Raw genomic sequence first — 20,954 nt, 5'->3', positions numbered from 1 at the left:
CTGCAGCTTCCCGGTGGTCCAACAGATCTGAGCTAGGAGTGGTTTTTTTTTGTTTTTTTTTAAATAAAATCTACACTGAGACAAAAAAAAGCAAGGGTGCTCCTGTTACAACTTCATTAACATGTGCACCTGCATACTTCATTGGCGGTTGCTTGCCAGTAGAGCGAGCTTAACATCCTCTGAGGGGATGGATTAAAAAAAGAAGCAATGTTTCCTTGGTGCCTTGAGCAGTGCGGCGACTGATTGGAGCACAGCTTTGCCACAGAAAACACAAAAATATAAGCAAGATTATGCAACTGGACAACACAGATGTGCAAACAGACTTTCTCAAGGCATTTCCTCAGTGCATGAGCCAAAAAACCAAATCCCATCCACATGAGCTGATACTGATGCAAATATGCAGGTTTTCTTTCCCCCAGACAGGCGTTAACCTATCACAACTCATCCACTGAATCGAATACTTAGTGAACAGGAAACTATTCTGTAAACTTTTGATGTCTTTAAACAATCAAAAGTTTACAGAATAAATAACTTAGAAGTTATTTAACCCCAAAAATAAGCCAAAAGTTTCTGGAGGATTTTTTTTTGTTCTTCTCTATTATAAGAGGCAATATGTACACATTTTAGTTGAAAACATTGAAAAAATAAGAGATATATATATATATACTTTAGTTAGCATGCTAACCTGCTAGCCCCAGCCCTTCCTGTCCTGGTCAAAAGCTCCTGTGCTAAACACTAACAATCCCCTGGACCCCAAGCACCCTGTCTGAACCGTTAGCTGCATTGCTAACTAGCTAAGGGTAGCTACAGTCCATATGACTGTAAATTTAAAGCTGCTATAAGGGGGAGTTTTTAAATTAAAATAAGTGTTAAATAGTTCTTTATTTCAAGAGTAATCACTGTCACAGAGAGTCAGTAATCCATGTCTCTCCTCCCTCTACTCGTGCAGTAAAAGAGCGAAGAAATGTTCTGGTATCCCTGCCCACTTTATCCAATCAGGACAGAGAACTCCATAAAGAGGCGGTGCTCCTGTCTGCAGCTACATCTGGGGATTACCGCTGCATGTTTATGAGGTGAAGGCGTGGACTGCTTAACGCAAAACAAACAGGAAGTTACCTAAACCGATCAATCAGAATGTCTCTTTAAAAGACGATGAATTGAGTTCATCATAAGAAGTTGCAATTTATACAAAAGGTAATTGGAACTGATAAACTGGAAGCCATTACATCCCAGTTTCAGTCCCACCCGAGAGAAACAGTAATGCAGTTGACCTCGATCCTCGTCTTAAAGGAACAGTGTCATCACTTCGGGCGACAGTGGGCAGAACGTGAATGCACCTAAACCTGCTATAAGCGCCACCACCTGACTCGTGTCTAATGGGCCGCGGATTAACAGGAGAGTGGCGATGACACTGCGCCTGCCGTGAGTAATGTGCTCGGTGCTGGCGCTGCCTGCTGTCACACCGGAGACTCGAGTGAGGCCTTCACAAGGAGAAAGCTCGCTCACAGTGATGAGCGCTGACAAGCTGCCATGACAGGCCACGCCATTATATGCTATACGTCTTATTTTTAGAATCACTCCTGCTCATGCTAAGTGATTCACACTGGGTTTTCCACACCTCCTTAATTCAAATGTAAGGACTTTTCAATGACTCTCCAAACCCAGTTTGACACTGGTCGAAGTTAATCACTGCTACAACGCTGGAAATGTTTATAATGAGAACTAGCAGGCGTCATCTTTCTTGCTTACTTGCCGTGACTTGCATCATTTGCACTCAGTCATTTGCACACACAGGTGTCCATCGTGCTTTCTCGTGACGTAACTGCCAGAGAGACACAGGCAGACAGTAGAACGTAGACTTTTTTTTGCTAATGTTGCGTAGAAAATATGTCTAAAGAACCTCTACTCTTCTAGACTCATCTCGATGTAAGGCTTTGGTTTCAGCTTAAAATACCCGTTGCTGTCGCCACAAACACAGCTGGAGAGGTCCCGACTACCCAGCAAGAAAACTGTAAACTGTAAACTGTGTTGAGGTCAGCTTTAAAATATCCGGTGGTGTCACACTTTCAAATAGAATCCCGCCACCATCCCCCTCCACCTCCTGACCCCAAAGTCAGGTAATAAACATGTCACGTGAATGTGATATGACACGTATTGTAAAAATGTCAATATGGTACTCAGCCTATGACACGCACAAATGTGAGCACTCGTTGTTTTGGAGGATCGTTAACTGCCAGTGTTATGCTCTAGCGACGGGGCTGTCTTTTTCAAGTGTCCATTCAATGGCCCTTAATTCAGCCATCAGACTGGGTCTTCTCGGTGGAACAGAAGGCGCTGATATCTGCAAGAGTTGTATTAACGGTTTGATTCACGCGGCGAGGTCACTGTGACGTAAAAAGCGAAAAAAACAAAAGGTCTGAGCGAGTGGAAAATAGAAATCAGAGGGCGTCTTGTCTCCGCTCTCTCTGTGTTCCTGAATACAGGAATACAGCGTGAAATGCTGACTGTAACTTTCCCAAATGTAGGTTAACAGGCTGATATTAGCATTCTTGCGTTTGCCTCACAACAGAAGGCTTCCAATTCCTTACAACCGATCACATTTGCTGACTGGACGCAAAACTTGCAGAGGTGCTCTATGTTGTGTCCTCGTGATAATACGTGATAAAGGTTGAGGGACGTCAGACGGTATCATTAAAGTGTTACAGCAAACACTGCATGCAATAACTGCACATGGTCAGGTAGTGGAAGTGTTATTCCCACCACACTGACTCTGTAGCCAGGTGTGATACTACTGCATACTGCAAGCAGCATTACAGAGCTTCTGTTATATATCACCAATCAAACACGGTGACACATGGCCCCAGTGGGGACTGACCACCGGTCTGGTTCTTATTGACGGGGGACTGCTTGCATACGTCTACGCAGAAACAATAAAGGCTTTTAAAAGAGATGAATTTGCGGTCGTATGGAGATATATCACAAAACCAATGGCGGGCACTTGTGGGACCCCTATACTCCCCCAAACACACACACACACGCACACACAAAGACAGCACACGTTCCACCATAGCTACCTATCAAACACAACCACCCAGGCTGCCCATTCACTCTACACCATGTAGCTTCACATGGGCAGCAGCTGACACTTATTTACATTATCAAGCATTCATTATTAAAGAGGCCCTGCATAAGAAATATTTATTTTCTTCATGTCATTGTCCATAGCCACTTATCAGGGGGTTGCTGCTCAAGCCTGCCTTGTCTCAGGGTGAGGGCAGGGTATTCCCTGGACAAGTCACCAGCTCATTGCAGGGCCCTCACTGATGAGCAATGTGGGGGTTCAGTATCTCGCTGGGGATTTGAACCAGCGACCCTCCAATCACTGGTCGACCTGCTCTACTCGCTGAGCTAGAGCTATAGCACTGTTCAAAGCTAGAAAAGGTGGCAGGGTCCGCCACATATAGACAGCGCGAAACAGTATGAAATTGCCTTGTCATTTAAGGTCGGCTTGTTTAGTTGATTTAGACGCGCAAAAACTGTCGCTGAATTCTGAATTCACTGAGTCACTGCTTTCTCCTCTGATGAAAATGTCTTCCCCCAGAACTACACAGTGCACCTTTAATTGATTCAGCAGGATGTCCACTCCATATGCCAAGTGAACGCTGAATGCTACCCACTCCTCTCTCTGTCTGTCTCTGCCTCCTGCATGTTGCAGACGTGCAGGCACATCTACCCCTGCCTATGGAAAAACCATCAAGCTGGTGAGAGTAGGTAAGCGATATTTTGAGGGGGGACACCCACACACAAATGATCCTTTATGCATGTTTCAAAGCAACAGCAGCAAAAAAATGTTGATCAATAATTAAAGCACGGGAGGCCTCCCCCCCTTTTTTTTTTATTCCTCCCTCTGATTCTCATGTCTGAAAACAAGGCCTCCTGAGTGGATTTGCCTCCCCGCGACGTCCAAACACTTGAGCTGACAGCTTGAGGAGACGCATCACTGATAGACATCAAATAATCCTCTGAGCGCTGCGGGGCCTGTCCGCACCGGCCGGCAGCACCAACAATGAGCACAGACGCTGCTGCTGCTGCTGCTGCTGCGGCTGAATCCATCCATTCCGCACAACAGCCCATCAACACATTGCTTATTTTTTTGCCTTCCCCTCCCTCTCGGTTGCTCCTCGTTATGCAGCGCATGCACCGGTCTGTCTGACTCTGACGCTCAGCACAATCCCCGAAAAGGAAAAAAAAAAAAAAAAAAACGCACAAAAAAACCCACGACAATCGCTCGTCAACTGCGCCTCCATATTTGCTGTTTTTTTTTATTCGCACCTGGTCATCCCGGTCAAGCCGCATCACCGGGAATGAGCCCTGTGAAAATGTCTCCTCCATACATCCACTGCACCATTATTCTCAGGATGATTCTGAAGGGAGATCATCGGGGAGGAGGGGAGGAGGGAAGAAGAAGAAGAAGAAGAAAAAAAGCAATCCCCATCTTCCCCATCAGAAGAAGAGAAGATGTTCAAACTCACCGTCTCCGCTGCAGACCCCGGCTCCTGCGCGTCCTCCCCCCTCCTCTGCCTCCGAGTGTGTGCTGATGCCGGAGAGGATGGTGAGAGAGCTGAGTGTGTGTGGATGCGTGTGTGACAGTGTGTGTCTGAAGGGAACCGTGCCCGGCCGGTGTGTCCGTCCCCCCTGCTCGGCCGCTGCAGCAGCAGTAAGCTGTGGTCCACACGGATCCTCCGCTCTCCTCACCAGCTCCGTCAAAACCAGCAGCGGAGAAAGATCGTCTACGCTGTCGGAGGGAGGGCACGCTCGTGGGAGGAAAACCTGAGCCGCGCTGCATGGCACTTGATAAAAGTTGATCAGTATTAGCTCAGTTTGTGAAAATGTACCTATAACATTCTTGATATCCACATTGTCTGCTGTAAAAAAAAAATATAAAATAAAATAATGCACAATAAGAAGACGTTTTGATGCTTTTCGCAGATCTTAATTAATGATGATACATTCTAAAATAATAATAATGCATCATAACGCCCAATGGTCTCTACATGTAGGCTAAATAAACTGTAAGTCATAGAAAATAAGGATAAAGGTGATTTTGCTCCCATCTCTGCTGCTCTGAAAAGATTAGCATCTCTACTACATGCTACTTCTGATGCTTGACGAAATAACCGGAGTGAGACCTCTTCGTTTTCCTAACCCTATCACTGAGTGGCTGCCAATCCTGTGCAGAAAGAAAGAGAGAGAATAATCCTGACTGCAGCGACCCCGTTTTAATGAGCGGCAGCAGAGGGACCTGCACACCGATAGGGAATGCGTGTGTGTGTGTGTGTGTGTGTGTGTGTGTGTGTGTGTGTGTGTGTGTGTGTGTGTGTGTGTGTGTGTGTGTGTGTGTGTGTGTGACATTGTTATCATTGTATCTGATGAAAACTCTCTGTATTCACAAAATAAGGTCACCTGTGGGCTTGTGCGTCTGTTGTATTCACAGGCTTGTCTTTTAGTCAACATTTCCTGCAGCCTATATTCATCATGACAATGAACAGGTTTTCTCCTGCCTATTCTTCCTGGATAGTTTTGTGTTTTCCTTCCAACACTCAGTACAATTTGACTGCCAGATTTTGAAATGTGTAATAATTTAGCAAATTCAGCACTGTCCTTTCCAGTGTTTTCATTTACTGTAATGCATTTGGAGCGATATCGAAGCAGATGATACATGATAATAAAGCTGAGTACTGAAAATCTGTTCTCAAGTAAAGGTAAAGTTACATTACTGAAACAATTAAAGTATTACAATTTTAAAATAATACTTAATTAAAAGGACAAAGTATTCCTCTCAAACACTCAGAGAATGAGTTACCCTGCCGACCGTTAATGTTTAATGCGTTATCAATAGCAGACATTCAATCGTAGAGGTTTCTGTTTCTCCAGATCTTCAGTCTCAGTGGTCGTGGTCACAAGTGCCCACAAAAATGTGTTTATTACAGTAACTGCAGCAGGTGTAATTAGTCACTTCCAGCCCTGAGCAAACAGATGTGGTGATGCTTTAATGATCCCCTTCTCTTCTGGCCACCCTGGTGGCTAACAGAGCTCGGGGTGCTGGCTGTGAACTGCAGTGCCCTCCAGTTCAGGTCCAGCTAAGCAGAGGTGGAACATTTACTCAAGCAGTTCACTTGTACTTTAACTGAATATTTGCAGTAAAATGTAACATTCACGTTAATGCAGCAGTAAAAACAGCAGATGTGAAAATAAAACAGCATTTTTACTGCATATTTTTTGAATGCAGGACTTTTACTTCTAGGAGACTATTTTCAGAAAGTTAAATTGCTAATAAGTAACTTATCTGAATACGCCTTGCACCACTTTCTGATGTTGACACTGCCCCAAAATGACTTTTCAATAGAAAGCTCCTGGTTCTGGATGTTTCCCATGTCAGACACAGGTGGTTTTCTCTGCCGTCACTGCGGGCCAGGTGGCTCGTGCAGACACAGAAACGGCTGCTCTGGTTTCAAACGGCCCACCGCACATCACATTATCATTACTGACCCGCCAATCCGCATCACATTTTACACTGAGCGCTGTGTGTGCGTTCGTGTGAACACCCCCGACCCCATCACTCAAATCCAGAGCAGAGCAACCCGGGCATGTCTCACACACATCAAGACCTTTAGCATGAGTAATGTCCACACACTGTTTCTCTCTCTCTCTTTTTTTCTCCCAGCCAAATGAGTGACGAAAAGATTTAACACAAATTAAATAAAAGGTCTAACTTGGCTTTTACTCTGGTGGCTTGTGTGGATCACATTTCCTTCACATGATCAAACACACGTAACACTCATCCAGGGCCAAGGGGCAACAGCGTTCATATGTGAGTCATGTAGCGGTGCTGCTAGTAATGGTGACAAGTCCTCGGGGAAAGGCTGGCACCAAAACAAAACAGGAGCTCAACCACAAGCTAAAACTGTGTCAGTGTATCTGTACCACAACAAAGTCATGCTCCAAGTGATTATTATTTTTAAACGCATAACTGCCTTCCATGGGTGTAACTTCGAAGAAAAAAAAACATGTTTAGAAGACCTTTGTTGACCTAGAGGATCAGGTAAACACAGTACAGTGTTGTTTGATATTCACGCATGGCTGTTGGACAAATAGGATGTGTGTGTTTGTGTGTGTTTTTGTGTGCGCAGGTGTGTCCCCACACCAACCGACTGGCAGACATCTGTGGAGAAACCACAGCACTGTGCAAACTGTTCTGCCGGTTTTCTTTTTCAGCGAGGAGACGTGACGACGGACAGATGTATTTTTTTTTTGTTTTGTTTTTCCAGCATGACATTACCGACATACTGCTGCTGAGTGTGAAATACTCCCAGGAGCTTTCAACATATTTTCATTTCAGAAAGCGCCTGAAGTGTCCTTTTGCTCCGTCAGTCGGTCACCTGCATGAAAACAAACGAGGCTGATTGTTTTGTCAATTATTTGGGCACTAAATCATCTGCGAGACAAAACACTCGACGTGTTTGAGCATCATTTTAAATTAGTGGGATCTGGTCCACGCCTCCTCCGGGGCACTGTGTACTTTAAAACCAGTTAACGCCAGGCCAGGATGTATTGCAGTCTGACATTGTCTCTTTTGACGGCAACCAGACACCTGCTTCCATACTGTTATAGTATACAACAGCTTTCCTAACTTGGTCAGAGAGCACGTCCCTAACAAACAGCAGCGTTCTCTCACTTAAAAGCAGGAGCTTCTTTACGTTACGTATCCTGAGGAGACCCAGGTAGCACAGAAGTGAAGTGACGTATAAGTATTTTTCTCTTTGGGTGATTTGGTTAGCACACATGTTCAAATTCGTAGGTGTCCTACATATATCAGCACTTCCACAACACGTGTCATACCCTGCTTCCATTAAATTAACTGTATATGAATCGACTGTCATATCAGGAAAAGTAGTGCATGGTGGTGACGCGGAAAGGTAAAAGACAGCAACGTAGCAAGAGACCACTGTTCAAGATATTGCAACATTTGTTGTGCAAAACTACTACATATTTTTAACGAGACGCCACTGTTTGAGGCGACTTCATCACCTGTAAGCGTGATACCACTGGATCATTTTCACGAGGGCTGACTGTTCGAGACGATGTTTCAGGATCTGTGGGAGTGAAACTACTGGATGGTTATAAGGAGACACTCCGTTAGAGAGTGACAGGGTTCAACATTTCGTACCATGAAACCACCGGATATTTTAATGAGATGCCACTGTTTGAGACAGGGGTTCAGCATTTGTAAACTTGAAACCGTTGGATATATTTAACCAGAGACCACTGTTAAAGACTGTGTCTACTTCTCTTTGTCTTTTTGTCCACCCATCAAATGACTGAAAGGCAACTACGTATTTTCTTTCTCTTTTATGATACAAAGCGTAACTGGGCTTTCACTGCCGCGGCCTATTCTTGTGCAGCTCACCATAGGGCATGTGCAGGTCATCGGCATCGCGTGAAATAAACGGGGTATACATGCACATGATAAACACATGCAACACTCATCCAGACCAGGGGGCATCACAACTCATATGTGAGTCATGTAGCGTTGCTCCTAGAAATGATGACATTTCCTGGGGGAAGGCTGGGACCAAAACAAAAGAGGAGTTTAAGCAATGGAGCACCTCTACCAAAACATTTATCTGTTCAACAAGTCACGCTCCAGCTCGTTGATTATTGTCAAATGCATAACTGCTTTCCATGGGTGTAAAAGATCTTAGGAAGACCTTTGTTGACCTAGAGGATCAGGTAAACACAGCACAGTGTTCTTATTCAGGCATGGCTGTTGGACAACTAGGATGTGTGTGTGCATGTTTTTGTGTGAGCAGGTGTTTGTTTCCACACTAACCGACTGGCAGACATCCCTCATTCAAAATAACCAAATATTTCAAGGAGAGACCACTGTTCGAGACAGGGCTCAGCATTTGATGATTGGAGACAGCACTGTTGGAGAGGGCGTTTCAAGTTTTCTTAAGGCGCCACACCACAGTATATGAAGATAGGCCGTGTTTTAGACAACATTTTTTCGTCTGAATCCACTGGATCGTTTTAACGAGACACCGCTGTTTGTGAGGTGTTTAACGTTTGCAAGTGTGAAGCCACAGGGTGTTTTCAATGAGGGCCCACTGTGTCAGACAGCATTTCAGTATTTTTACCATCAGATAATTTTAACAAAATACCAACTATCTGACTACCAACTACCTTTTTTTTTTTTTTTAAAGCTGTGAACATGGGAACAGAACCACTGAAGCCAAAACACAATGCTTTTCCTGTGGTTTGCAGAAATGCACATTTATTTTTGGTGACTGGGTTGGATTTTGTCATCTGCAATCACAGATGGCAAACTTTCCTCCTTCCCCGTTTCTATCCGTGTGGGCTCCCAACACACTTGTAACTCTTCGGGGATGCGTTCGTTGGTGTACATGTATCTTCAACGATACAGTTAACTCGTAGATTATGATATTAAGCCTAACTGTTTTTACATACCTGCACCTACAGCCCACTGCGCAAGACACGTCATGACAACATGAGACAACTTGCACAAACATCTTTTCTGCCCGTCAGCTGTTGTTTGTGTAAGATGGCACTTTCCTGGCAGACGTGAGGCTCATAAACAGTACTGTGCCAACCGGAGGAGGAGGAAAAAATAAAACACTGTCCGGGATGGCAAACTTCAAAGCGATCCATTTTTCCATGCAATTCCAATTGTCAAAAAAAAAAAAAAACCCAACACTTTCAGCAGCAAAAATAAAAGGAGGTGGATTGTGTAACACATTTCTGCCAGATCATGGACAGTTTTAGGCAAACGTGGGCGCACATACATTGAGAAGATTGTAAACGAGAAGGGAACTATAACGGTTGCTAGGGAACACCATAAGACCAGACAATCCAATTCTGTCAGAGGAGGAGGAGGAGGAGGAAGAGAGACGGGCCGTTCCTGCCACAAGAAGCAACTAATATTGCTGCGGTATGAACTATATATATTTCCCACTCCGTCATGTAAACACAGCCTGGCAGACTTCACTTTACCATGGCACTTTGGCCTTTAGCGCACAAAGGAAAACTGCCAACATGAGGAACATCGCCAGAGAGTGTTAATCTCGGGTTCACCTCATTTGTCTGTCTCGACTGAGCCTGTCAGAGACGCTCAGTCTCCACATACGCAGCTGGATCGGAGGCATGAATGATGTTTCGCACCGTGTTCCACGGCGGAATGTCACAGCAGCAATCGTGCCCCTGTTTTAAAAGTTCTCAGAGCAGCAGAGGTGTGTGGTGAAGTGAGGAACTGAGCCAGTGACAGCTCACATGAAAAATGTTCTAGAGGGTACTTTGACTCAAAACTGAGCATGTGTGACTAATATACAGCTTGACCCGAAAAACTCTGAAAGGGTGTTTGGGCCATAAAAGTCAATTGTTTTTGTACACATATTACACATCAAAGCATTCTGTACTTATCTTGAAAAGTCGTGGTCACTTGAATAACTTCCACCATGCAGTGTATAGTCAGTCATACAGTTTCATCTTTACATGCCTGTCTATTCAAGCATCATCCTCCGTATGGCATCATGAAGCTCCTTATTGAACTGCAAGCTGTCCTACCTCCTTTGATGAGCACATTTGAGGGCCAATAATCGATATTGGTTTGATTTACTTCCTAACACTGGTGTCAGCATCAGCCCCTTAAATGTTAAATAGGCCACGTAATAGCTTTTATAAAGGCTTTATAACTTTTGTACCTTAAAGATGCAGTATGGATCATTTACGCTTTGAAATGTAAAAAAAACATACGGCACTTTTAATAAAGCAGTGTACTTTGACTCAAGGAACTCATTTCCTCCTCATTTGTCCTCTATGATTTTACACACAGAACCCAAACGAAAATGTGTATTATTCCAAAAATCCATCAATGTGTCTAAAAGAAATTTTCAGCCTCCCTGCCAGCTTTCAACATAGGTTTTTATGCAGGATCTATCACTCCAGCACCAGTGTCTGCCAGCTGAGAAAGCCCCTTTGAGAGTAAAGCCAAGTGAGGGAAGCACAGCCATAAATCAGACCTTGATGTTTGGGCGAGGCTTGTCGGGGTGAAGCTCAAGCTGGCATTGAAAGAAAAAAAAAAAAGGGCCATCAATCTATCAGTCAAGCCGTTTCGACTTGAAACCTGGAGTGAGACATCAGTCAAGTGAAATACTCGACACATATCTTTCAAACATCTGTCATTGTTGTGGAAGTCTGTAGGTATGCCTCCTCGTGGCGTATTGTTCACGTCGACTGGGGTAACAAGGGTTTGACTGGGAGGAATGACGCTGTGGAATTTCAGTGGATCTTCAAATGGGATCAAAACAATGGGAGGAGAAAACCAACAATTCATCATAGGAAGACACGTAGCATTCCTTCGTGACAGTTTTATTGTGGGGCTTCTTGTGATGTGTGTGGCAAGTCGTAAAATCAAACAACTTGTATTCCCAACCCACTCATTTTTTACACAGAGGTCACAATACAAAGACACAAACTTTTTTTTTTTGAAAGTTTTGAAAACCAGATTTTATTTTATTCGTAAGATTTTTTTTTCCTTTTTGCATTCCACGAAGCAACAAAAAAGGAAATCATGGCAATCGGGATTCTCACAATTTAAAATGTGTGTCAGATTTATAAAGTGTGCCACAACAACAGCCAGGCCTGAGAAAAATCAGGCTTAAATGAGGTTAAAGGCAAAATCTTCATACTGCATAATGGGCCACAATGGAGAGCATGCTTTGTACCACGAGGGGAACAGTATTTCCATCCTTTCATCAGAATAGAAGTCTCTGACAGTAAAATGATGAATCAACAGCACTACCTCCGTCATATTCTGAAATTCTAGCAGGAGCACTTAAAGAATTCATAATCACCTCAAAGGTTATTTACATTTTCTAAATTAAGAATGATATTCTACAAAGTGCTTGAGGTCTTTCCTCTGTACAGTGTTAGAAATAGGCAGTCATGTCTTTGTTCTCACTGTGCAATCGTGTAGTAATAGCTTCTTAATGTATTCAAGTTAACGGAACATCAGTCTTATTTCTTAACAAAATAACCGGTAATCATATAATCATTAACATTTCATGATGTGTGTCTGTGCCACATCACCATCTCTGTGCGTTCAGTCGACCAACACTTTGAACCAGAGTGTAATTCATATATTTATGAACTTGTCTATCGATGCATTTCTCCTTCAATGAATCATTTCAGAACTTGCTGAATTCTTTTCAATTTAAACCACTCTGTCTCTATCAAACACATTCTGTCCCATAAAGAACAAGTTAAATCATTCACTGTATGGTCTATTTTAATAAATAACCATAGCAGTAATAACAATAACAGTCCTTTTAGTGTCACGTATACGATTAAACCCTGTGAATAAATTATTTGTTATTTTCCAGGATGCTTAAAAAAATGTGTCCAGTTTGCTCCCTTGTTAGCAGTTAATCAGTTCTTGGGAGTTTTTGTACACACATCTTCTTACCTTAAAAACTCTTGTGTGTTCACACTGCTGCCAGGCCTGCCAGGACTACAGCTTGGACCTGAAGGGGAGACCCTCGTACATGTCGGACTTGAGCTTGGCCCACTCGGCCACTCTCTGGATGGTGCTCTTCTCCTGACCCAGCACGCTGGCCGCCTTTCTCAGCTTGGCCTCGTTGCGCTCCAGGTAGCGCTCCCCCTCGCTCTTGAGGAAGTTCAGCTTCTCCGTACGGCTCTCGTTGAGTGGGATGTCCTCGCTCATGTAGGGGTTGAAGCGGAAGTAGGTGTCGGGGGGCAGGAGGGCATCCAACATGGTGTGCACCTCTGAAATAAGGTATTACGTTACGGACAATACTGCATTCTCTCTATTGGTTTATCTTTCAAGACACTGCCCAACTCCTCTCCGTGGTTTGGAAATACTTGTGTGTGGTATGTCAAACACTTACAAACAACATTTTGTGTGGTCTTACCCTCTGTGTCTGTGGCACTGCTGATGACGTTGGTGAGCTTGGCTTTGAGGCTCGTGTAGGTAGTCCCATTCTTGCCCGCTGTCTCGTACCGTCCGGTGCCAAGAGACAACACACACTGCAAAGGCGTGTTGGGCCACAGACACTTACACTCATGGATGGCCAACGCTGTGGGGTTGTTGATTAGGAGTCCTCCATCCTGAAGGAGGAAACGATAAAGGGGAATCTAATTATCCCAAAGTTACCAATTGTAGGGCAATAAAAATTGAGGGCAGATGTGTGACAGTGTGATTATTTGATGCTAATACTGCATCTACAAGACAAGAACTGGGTCAAATCAAATTTAAGTGACAAGCAATAAGTACGTTTGTTTATGAAAAGCATGTTAAAAATGTGTTTTTTCAACCATGAGGCAAAAAACTTTAAAGTCACCCCGAGGGTTCCATCGGTCAAATATGCCTACTAACCAAGGTTAATGCACAAAAAGGACACTTCAAATGCATAGAATTTTGCCTCTTGCTTTAATATATTTGATGTGACAGCCTGTAGGGGACAAATGAGGTGAACTGAACAAACTGTCCCAGAGCGACACAGCTTTAGGCCGGAGGAAAAGAAGCGCCCTGGCCAGAGATGTGCTGCGCTGGCAAACAGCCCTGTTTATTCTGAAGTAAACAAGCAGGGAAAAGCTGTCTTTTCTAGCAGCTGAAGTACCCCTTTTAATTTAGTAACTCGGTTTGGAATGTAGCTATATGAATAGTCGGCTTTATTCTGAATGCAAGTTGATTGATAAGGCATATTCTACTTCAGCATTCCAATCTTGACTGACTTAATTTAGTGACACAAATGATGTGATCGCTTTTCCTTTAGGCCTGTTAGTGGATTCATTAAAGAGTTGCTGATCCTACGTCAGCAACAGTGATAGAAAAGGGACAATCAAGCTGAATGGATGCCTGGGCCGATTTAGCGCTAAACCCTCATTTCTCAGTCTCTCCCCAAGTCCAGCTTTGGACTTTCTCCAGCCACTGAAGTGATTTTGGCGTGGATTAATAGAGATGGAGAGTGTGGCACTCGAGAGGTCTGATCCTCCCCAGCAGGGTGGGGGGTAAAGGTCATTTCCATGCCTCTAAAAAGGGGGATGGGGGTGGGTGCTAGAAAAGTATCCAAAATGCCTCAATCCTCTCATTCTCCGAGGACAGAGCTAACAAAGTGAGGCATTAGAAAATGTTAGTCAACAACAACAAATGCAGATTTAACATTTTTTTCAGCACCTTACTAGTCAGGTTTAATTTTTGAGATTCAAATGGCTCAAAATGACAATCCTGACAAATATGTATGATTCTTTGCCCAATTATAAAGCCATTTACCCTCAGGTGAGAGCTATTGAAACAGTGGAACACAGTTCACACTCTTGATACAGCAGGTTAATTACACAGCTGCTCCTCAGCTCTGACCCTCAACCTCTCACCCTGACACCCAGCTGGTATCCAATCACTGCAAAATGCCGCTATAATGCAGCATCCTCATGCAGGCAGACAGCTGCAATAAGAGGAAGAAATATCTAAATCTTTGCGCAAAGCTTACTTTGTGACTGCATCTTTCTCCGCTGCATTGAATATGTATTTCTGGTGCTCTGCAGTGGCAGAAATTTTCCCTGAGAAATACCACTGCTGGTGCTGAAAACTATCGTAGGAGTGAGACCGGTGGGCGGCAGCTGAAACTGTCGATGAAACACAGTGCAGCTCCAAGAGGAATGTGGAGAACAACACATATGCAGACAGACACAACTCATTCACTCTCCATCTTTCCATCCATGCTGTTATCCCAGACTCCATGGGAAACAAATGGAAATCCTGCCTTTCTAGGAAACATCGCACAGCTTTTCTGGGTTGGAGGGTGCAGTTACATTTGTTAAAAGGTGTATTATGTAGTTATAGGAACAACACGATTTCACACTATTTTACTTTGTTTATATTTGGCTGCCACCTTTCTAGGTTCAAACAATGTTCTGGGGACCTTACCGTCCTCTGAGAACAGCTTGTTTATTCAGTTATGGAAAAAAAAATCACATTTCTAAGTATGTATTACCTCATTAATATTGTGTGTCTGAGTTTGAATTTCTTCTCTAAAACTACATAGTACCCCTTTACTCTGCTAAATTAGTAGTAGTTGGAAAAAGGCAGAGAGCTAGCAGGCCATTTGATTTAATTCTAAGTGAGTGGTATCAACGCTCGGGTGAGTAAACATGCAGAGTGGGACTGGAGATTAGTATATGTTATTGATTTAAACATCATAAATGGCCGTCTACCAGGATTCTTTCTTTGGGAAATGGCAGTGGGAGAGTGTTGGAAGCAGGGACGAGGCTAATTGTGCCTAAGTAGGTTATCAAATTTAAGCTTAGCCTTGAGCATAATTGCTGCCCATGAAGACCATCTAAAGATATCTGCCCTAATAATCAAACTTCATAAAAAAACATATTAAAGACGCTCTGCTATACAGGCCCATATGGTATAAAAGATAAATAGTAGAAAGTAAATTAATGCAGTTATTTATCAAATGCCTTAATAGCCTGATTTTCATTCAGTGACCTCTAGCTTAAACCTAATCTTTTACATTTTTTCCTAATATTTTGGACCACCTGACACAGACTTTTACACAGCGGTGGTCTGACACATAGGAGCCCTAATGGGGAATCAAATCAGAAGCTTTCAATTTCTCTGCAGGAAGCCGGGGGACGTCATAAGAGGACAAGGCCTTTGATGTTCAGGGGGATGGAGCCTCTCTACCCATCTGTCTCCATCCATACCTCTCATCACTTTCTCTCACTCTCTCTGACTACCGACAGCCAGGGGAGAGGGTGAAGCAATTAAGGGATTGCCTTCAAGGTTGAAGAACAAGTGAGAAAACACACACACACACACACACACACACACACACACACACAAGTGCAAGATGCAGCGTGACACTCAGTCCTTCTGTCCTTGGCACTTGGCAATGCAGCACCAGAGTGGAATTGTATTGATTGGTCAGATTTCAAGGAAAAATGATCCATGCACATTAAACTACAGCTCCCACTGTGACTTCTGACATCACAAGGGAGATTGTTACCAATGTTTATAATGTAGATCGATAATGCTACTGCATCTGGACAAAATAACACAAACATAATTTGTTGTACACTAGAAAATTGAACTGATACAATTTAAACACTGCAGTGGTTGAGTGGTGAGTTTGTGGAATAAATACAGAGATGCTCAAATCTATTCTGCAATCTGTGTCACTATAAAACTCCTTTGTCAAATTTAGCCAAGAGCTCTCCTGGTTCTCTCAGTTCCATGTTGTACCTGATGGAGGTCTTTTCCCAGCACAAATTCCTGGAAGTAGCCCGGGGCAGCAGACGAGGCCCTGATGGCCTGCCACATCTTGTGTTTGCAGTCTCCGAGGTAGTGAGATCTCACTCCTGGCATGAGTCTGTAGTTCCTAAACACATAGGCCTTCAGGGGTAAACCCCTGTTCACTATGGCGCTCACTGCTGACACCTGGTGGACAAACAAAGAGCAAATTTATGGAGCAACGTGCAAAGTCATCTGCATTTTGTTGATGTTTTCCTAGATGCTCTGCTTTACAAAAAATAAAACCTAATACAGATGTTTATCATTTTATTCAATTGGATTCAGATCTGTGTTTGTCTCTCTGTCTCTCAAACACTATGAACACAGGTGTTCATCTAAGCAGGACAGAGTTGAAAAGACTCACTTTAGGGCAGTGTGGGTCCCTGGCACTCTCTATCATATGCCCCTCACCCATCCGTTCCCTAAAGAAAATACAAAAAAAGATCAAAAGTTCAGACAAATGAGACGCCAGTATCTTTGAAGTCAAGGATGGCAGAGAGTAGTAAAGGCGTGAAAGAACTGGAAGATTTACTTGAGGATGTTTTCCCATATCTCACTGTCATAGAAAGCGTGGCTCCAGCCCATTTTGACTGTTCCAACGATAACGTTCTGTTTGAAGACATCTGCCCCCAGCTTCCTGTACATCTCCTCGCACTCCTCTAAGGGGATCTGGAAAATTCCCAGCATGAATGCCAAAATGGCACCTAAAGTAGACAAGTTTCATGTGGCAGCGAAAAAAAGGACAGAATCATTAGTTTACCTCGATTAGATTAGATGTTCTTTATTGCCCACAAGGGAAGTTAATTGTTACTGAGGTCAGTAATACACTAACAGACATGGCTATACACAGATAAGATAAACATCACTGTAAAAAAAACATGATTGTAGAAAGGTCAAAAAATCTTTGAATCCTTAAAATTAAACCAAAATGTTCTGTCAGAGTCAGACAAAAATATACAGAAACTAAATCTACCTGTGCTGACTCCACATATGTAATCGAAGAGCTGGTGGATTCGCTTGCCGGTCAGGTTCTGCAGTTTATAAAGAGTCTGGAGGGCCAGCAGGCCCCTGTAAAAAAGCCACAAGGTTTAGAAACACAGACTGACATAAACTTAAGAGGTGGTCTTGCACAGTTGGCCTACAATGATACAGTTTCTTTATTTCATACACTGCTTTTAAGAATGTTAAATCACACTGAATCACTGATAATATTGAGGAGGAATACATTTCTTTTTTTTTCCCCCTGGAATAGCTTTACCTTGTTCCGCCTCCGTCTATGGCCAGGACCCGAATCCCTCTACCTTTGACCGGTTCTGTGTAGCCAACCAGGGCCAGCGCTTCCCTCACAGCAGCCTGAAGAGGTAGGTCTCTGGCCTGGCGCAAACGCAGCAGGCAGGGCAGAGCACTCTCCTAAAAAGAAAGTCACAGTTTTACACAAACCTATCATCTGCCAAAATGTCTCAAGGACTGTGCAAGACATCTGACATTAAATTGAACTGCAGGGTGATGCACACTCACCTTGACAGCTACTCCTCGCGTCTCGGGGAACTCCAGGAGGTGATAGCTGAGCTCCTCCACTCGACTGGTGAGGAGCTTGACGTCAGTGACTCTTTGCAGGCCTTTCACCAGAGCTCTGGTCCTGTTGTCTACACTCACTCTGGCTATTATCTGCATGACAAGGACACAAAACATCCAGGCAGTCTGATAAATTGAATTCCACTCATTTAATTTTTTAATGTCTGTACTTTTTCAATGCCTTAATATCTTAACCATGAGCCTTTTCAAAGATTTTTGTTTTCATCTATGTTGGAACTTAACAGCCGAGCAACATATTATATCAAACCAAGTCAACATGGGCTCATTTTAGCATTGTTAACACCACCAACAGTTAAAACTTAAAAAAATTATCCACCACATTTTGACAACCTTGATGCATTTCTGTTTCATTAGCTTACCTTTTCTCTTTGAGTCAACAGCTGCTGCTTTGCTTTCTCCTCTTCACTCTCCGTCTTCTCTGCTGCTTTTTCCACGGTGGGCTCTTCCACAGCATCTGCTGAAGTCTTGTCTTTATCGGCTGTGGCGCTTTTGGAATCACCTCTGAATTTGGGGACCAGAGGCGTGATGTAGCTGCCGACAAACGCCTGCATGCTGGGCCGAGGGTAGGAAAGATAGTGGGTGAAGCCTTTTTTAGGGGAGGTGGCGGGCGCGGGGACGGGCTGAGCAGCATTTTCAGTTGTATGGATGTCTGACGAGGGTGTCACCACCAGAGGAGTGAGGTTCTCTGATGGAGATGGAGATGGAGGAGGAGGAGAGGTAGTGGGTGCTTCAATACTTTTAGTCGCCGCCACTGGAGACAAAATAGGAATGTGGTCCCCAGTTTTCTGAGAAACTGAGCTGAGAGTTGGCTCGGATGCAGGATCATCCCCTCCTTTGTCTCTCTGTGCCGGCATGTTGCCTCCTTCTTCAACTTGTGTGCTGGTGCCAAAGTAATTATTGATGTGCAGAGACAGAGTTTTGTAGGTGTCATCCATGTTGGCGGTGGAGAGACCTGCTGGGTGAAACAGTTGCATGGTTTGCTTTGCCACAGTCGAGGAGGAGCTCTGCACTGATGCAGTTGCCACTGAAGCTAGACTGGACTTCTTTGTCGCAACAAAGGGCTTTTCCGTAGCTTGCTGGCATTGCTTGTCTGACCCCTTCTCTGCTGCGTTCTTCTCGCCTTCTTCTTCTTCTTCCTCTTTCATGGTAGATTCAGGTGGCAAGGCAGCAGCTGCATTGCTAGAGGCGAGGGTCTCAGCTTTGGCCAGAGCTTTTTCTACATTGGTGCCGTCAGCTGCAGCACTGACAGGCTTCAAGCGGGAGAACTTGGATATGAGGTCCGTGCTGCCAACTGCCTTGGTGACACTGTCCAGCGTGGTCCTGATTCGCGACATGCGTGTGCTCGCTCACTCAGAATCAGTTAATCAGGCAAAAGGATGATGCTTAGTGTCTGCATAAGACCATGTAGCATTCTGGCAGAAAACCTGCCATCAGCTACAGTGGTTTGAGTAGAAATTCCATTTTGGAGACTCGATGCATGTTCCACTGTTTCCTGAAAAAAAGGGGGGACAGAAATGAGAGAAGCAATTCTCAAAGACTTGGGGCAAACATGTCACATGCAAATGAAGAGAGGCCCAACAGAGGGCTCCACTGACACCCTATCCATCCCGGTAGCCATGGAAACAGTTACAGCAACAAAAACAGATGCAGACGACAGCTTACACAAAATAAAACTTAAACACCCCAGTTCCTAGACGATTTGTGTGCTGCACATAGGTACAAAGGCAAGATGGGAGAAGACCAACATATCACAACAGAGTCGACTCGACTTGTGACAGCTCTGCTGGACAGACACCGCCACACTGTCAGGAAGGAGCAGGTGGATCCTGACAGTGAGATGAGGAATATCACCTGGGTTGCCAGCAAAGACTTCACAGTCGAGGTTGGAAAGAGGCAGATTGGGGAGTATATTCAAACCTGGGAGCTGCAGCCCTGCTGGCTCTACAGCCTGGACTTCCTCTACTCAACCGAGGACGAGCATCACACCTTCTACCACTACCGGGCCCGCTTCAGCACCCCGACCCAGCAGGAGCCGATTCAAGGGACAGCTAGCGTCTACTTCTTGGTAGATATATCTAAAGTCAAGCCCCAGACTCTGCCCGTGGAGGTGCTCTTCGTGGTGGAGTCTAACAGACTGGTGCACACACCCGGGAGGAGCAGGTTCAGAGAGAAGTGGCTGGCAGATGTTATCAAGAGCAAGACTTTGCTCCGGAGTGCCGCGGACCTTTGAGCCAGCTGCCGAATCACCCCGAAGGGAAAATACTTCTAGACCCTAATTTCATCCAACTTGCTATGCATTAGCATTAAATCCCACATGGTAGCTTTAAATTTCCTCGTCTGGCTAATTACTGTCAACCCACTCGGGAACAAAATAAGGATATTTAGCTTAAACAAAGAAATTAAACCGCTGATAGTTGATGCTAAATTGCTAACTAGCATGACCTGCCAGCCTCTAAAATCTTGCTTAGGTCTGATGTTTATGTCGGACCTCATAGTGGCTAGGCTAGCCTAGCTAGCTTTAAAGTTCAAGCAAATGAAAACGTATTCATGACAGTTAAGCTTTTTTTGTTAGGTAATAAGCGAAATCTCTTTTTTTGTTGACGTTAAATGAAGAAGCAACTTACGACAATGACGTTTAAATGCTAGCTTGCTAACTGCTAAGCAGCTGTTGTAAACACTGGAAAACGTTACATTAGCCGACGCTAGCTAATGAACACAGCGTAAATTTGGGTGTCAGTTTATCTTAATTCACGCATCTTCGGGTAAACACCAAATTGTCCTCTTCTTACCATACGAGATGAAGACAGTTAAAATGGTATCGAAATAATTCCATTCACTGTAGTGCTGCTGGTGCAATACATGAACGGATGCTGGTCCGCTTAGCTTAGAAAACCCAAACAGGAAGAAAAGAGGAGGTGACGTAGTGCGCTGTTTGTGTGTGTGTGTGTGTGTGTGTGTGTGTGTG

At 44.1% G+C, this 20,954-nt stretch overlaps 3 protein-coding genes across 13 annotated transcripts in view; 1 reads left to right on the top strand and 2 right to left on the bottom strand.

Moving 5' to 3' along the window:
- nrcama (neuronal cell adhesion molecule a) overlaps nucleotides 1-4,796 on the bottom strand; it is a 57,959-nt gene extending 53,163 nt beyond the window's left edge. For 6 of the 11 annotated variants that reach the window (XM_037121879.1, XM_037121880.1, XM_037121881.1 and 3 more), the window contains exon 1: nucleotides 4,533-4,795. The gene's annotated coding sequence lies outside the window, so the exon portion shown is untranslated. Of the gene's footprint in view, nucleotides 1-4,532 lie in introns of all 11 variants that reach the window. The other 5 variants (XM_037121875.1, XM_037121877.1, XM_037121876.1 and 2 more) reach the window with 1 other exon arrangement.
- A 6,635-nt stretch (nucleotides 4,797-11,431) lies between these two features.
- Nucleotides 11,432-20,936, bottom strand: pnpla8 (patatin-like phospholipase domain containing 8). Its single transcript, XM_037122204.1, has 10 exons — nucleotides 20,779-20,936; nucleotides 18,349-19,481; nucleotides 17,912-18,061; nucleotides 17,652-17,803; nucleotides 17,367-17,461; nucleotides 16,926-17,097; nucleotides 16,758-16,815; nucleotides 16,346-16,540; nucleotides 13,008-13,203; nucleotides 11,432-12,861 (listed from the first exon to the last, which is right to left on the bottom strand). Exons 2-10 carry the CDS (start codon nucleotides 19,321-19,323, stop codon nucleotides 12,587-12,589), a joined length of 2,268 nt encoding a protein of 755 aa, XP_036978099.1. The 5' UTR covers nucleotides 19,324-19,481; nucleotides 20,779-20,936; the 3' UTR covers nucleotides 11,432-12,586.
- akap14 (A-kinase anchoring protein 14) lies at nucleotides 19,590-20,317 on the top strand. Its single transcript, XM_037122205.1, has one exon. The coding sequence runs from the start codon at nucleotides 19,719-19,721 to the stop codon at nucleotides 20,217-20,219; it is 501 nt and encodes a 166-aa protein (XP_036978100.1). The 5' UTR covers nucleotides 19,590-19,718; the 3' UTR covers nucleotides 20,220-20,317.
- Nucleotides 20,937-20,954: the final 18 nt, after the last annotated feature.

Source organism: Acanthopagrus latus, chromosome 14 (assembly GCF_904848185.1).
Source record: "Acanthopagrus latus isolate v.2019 chromosome 14, fAcaLat1.1, whole genome shotgun sequence".
Lineage (NCBI taxonomy): Eukaryota > Metazoa > Chordata > Actinopteri > Spariformes > Sparidae > Acanthopagrus > Acanthopagrus latus.
The sequence above is the reverse complement of the archived record's forward strand: the minus strand, read 5'-3'. Positions and strand labels throughout refer to the sequence as shown.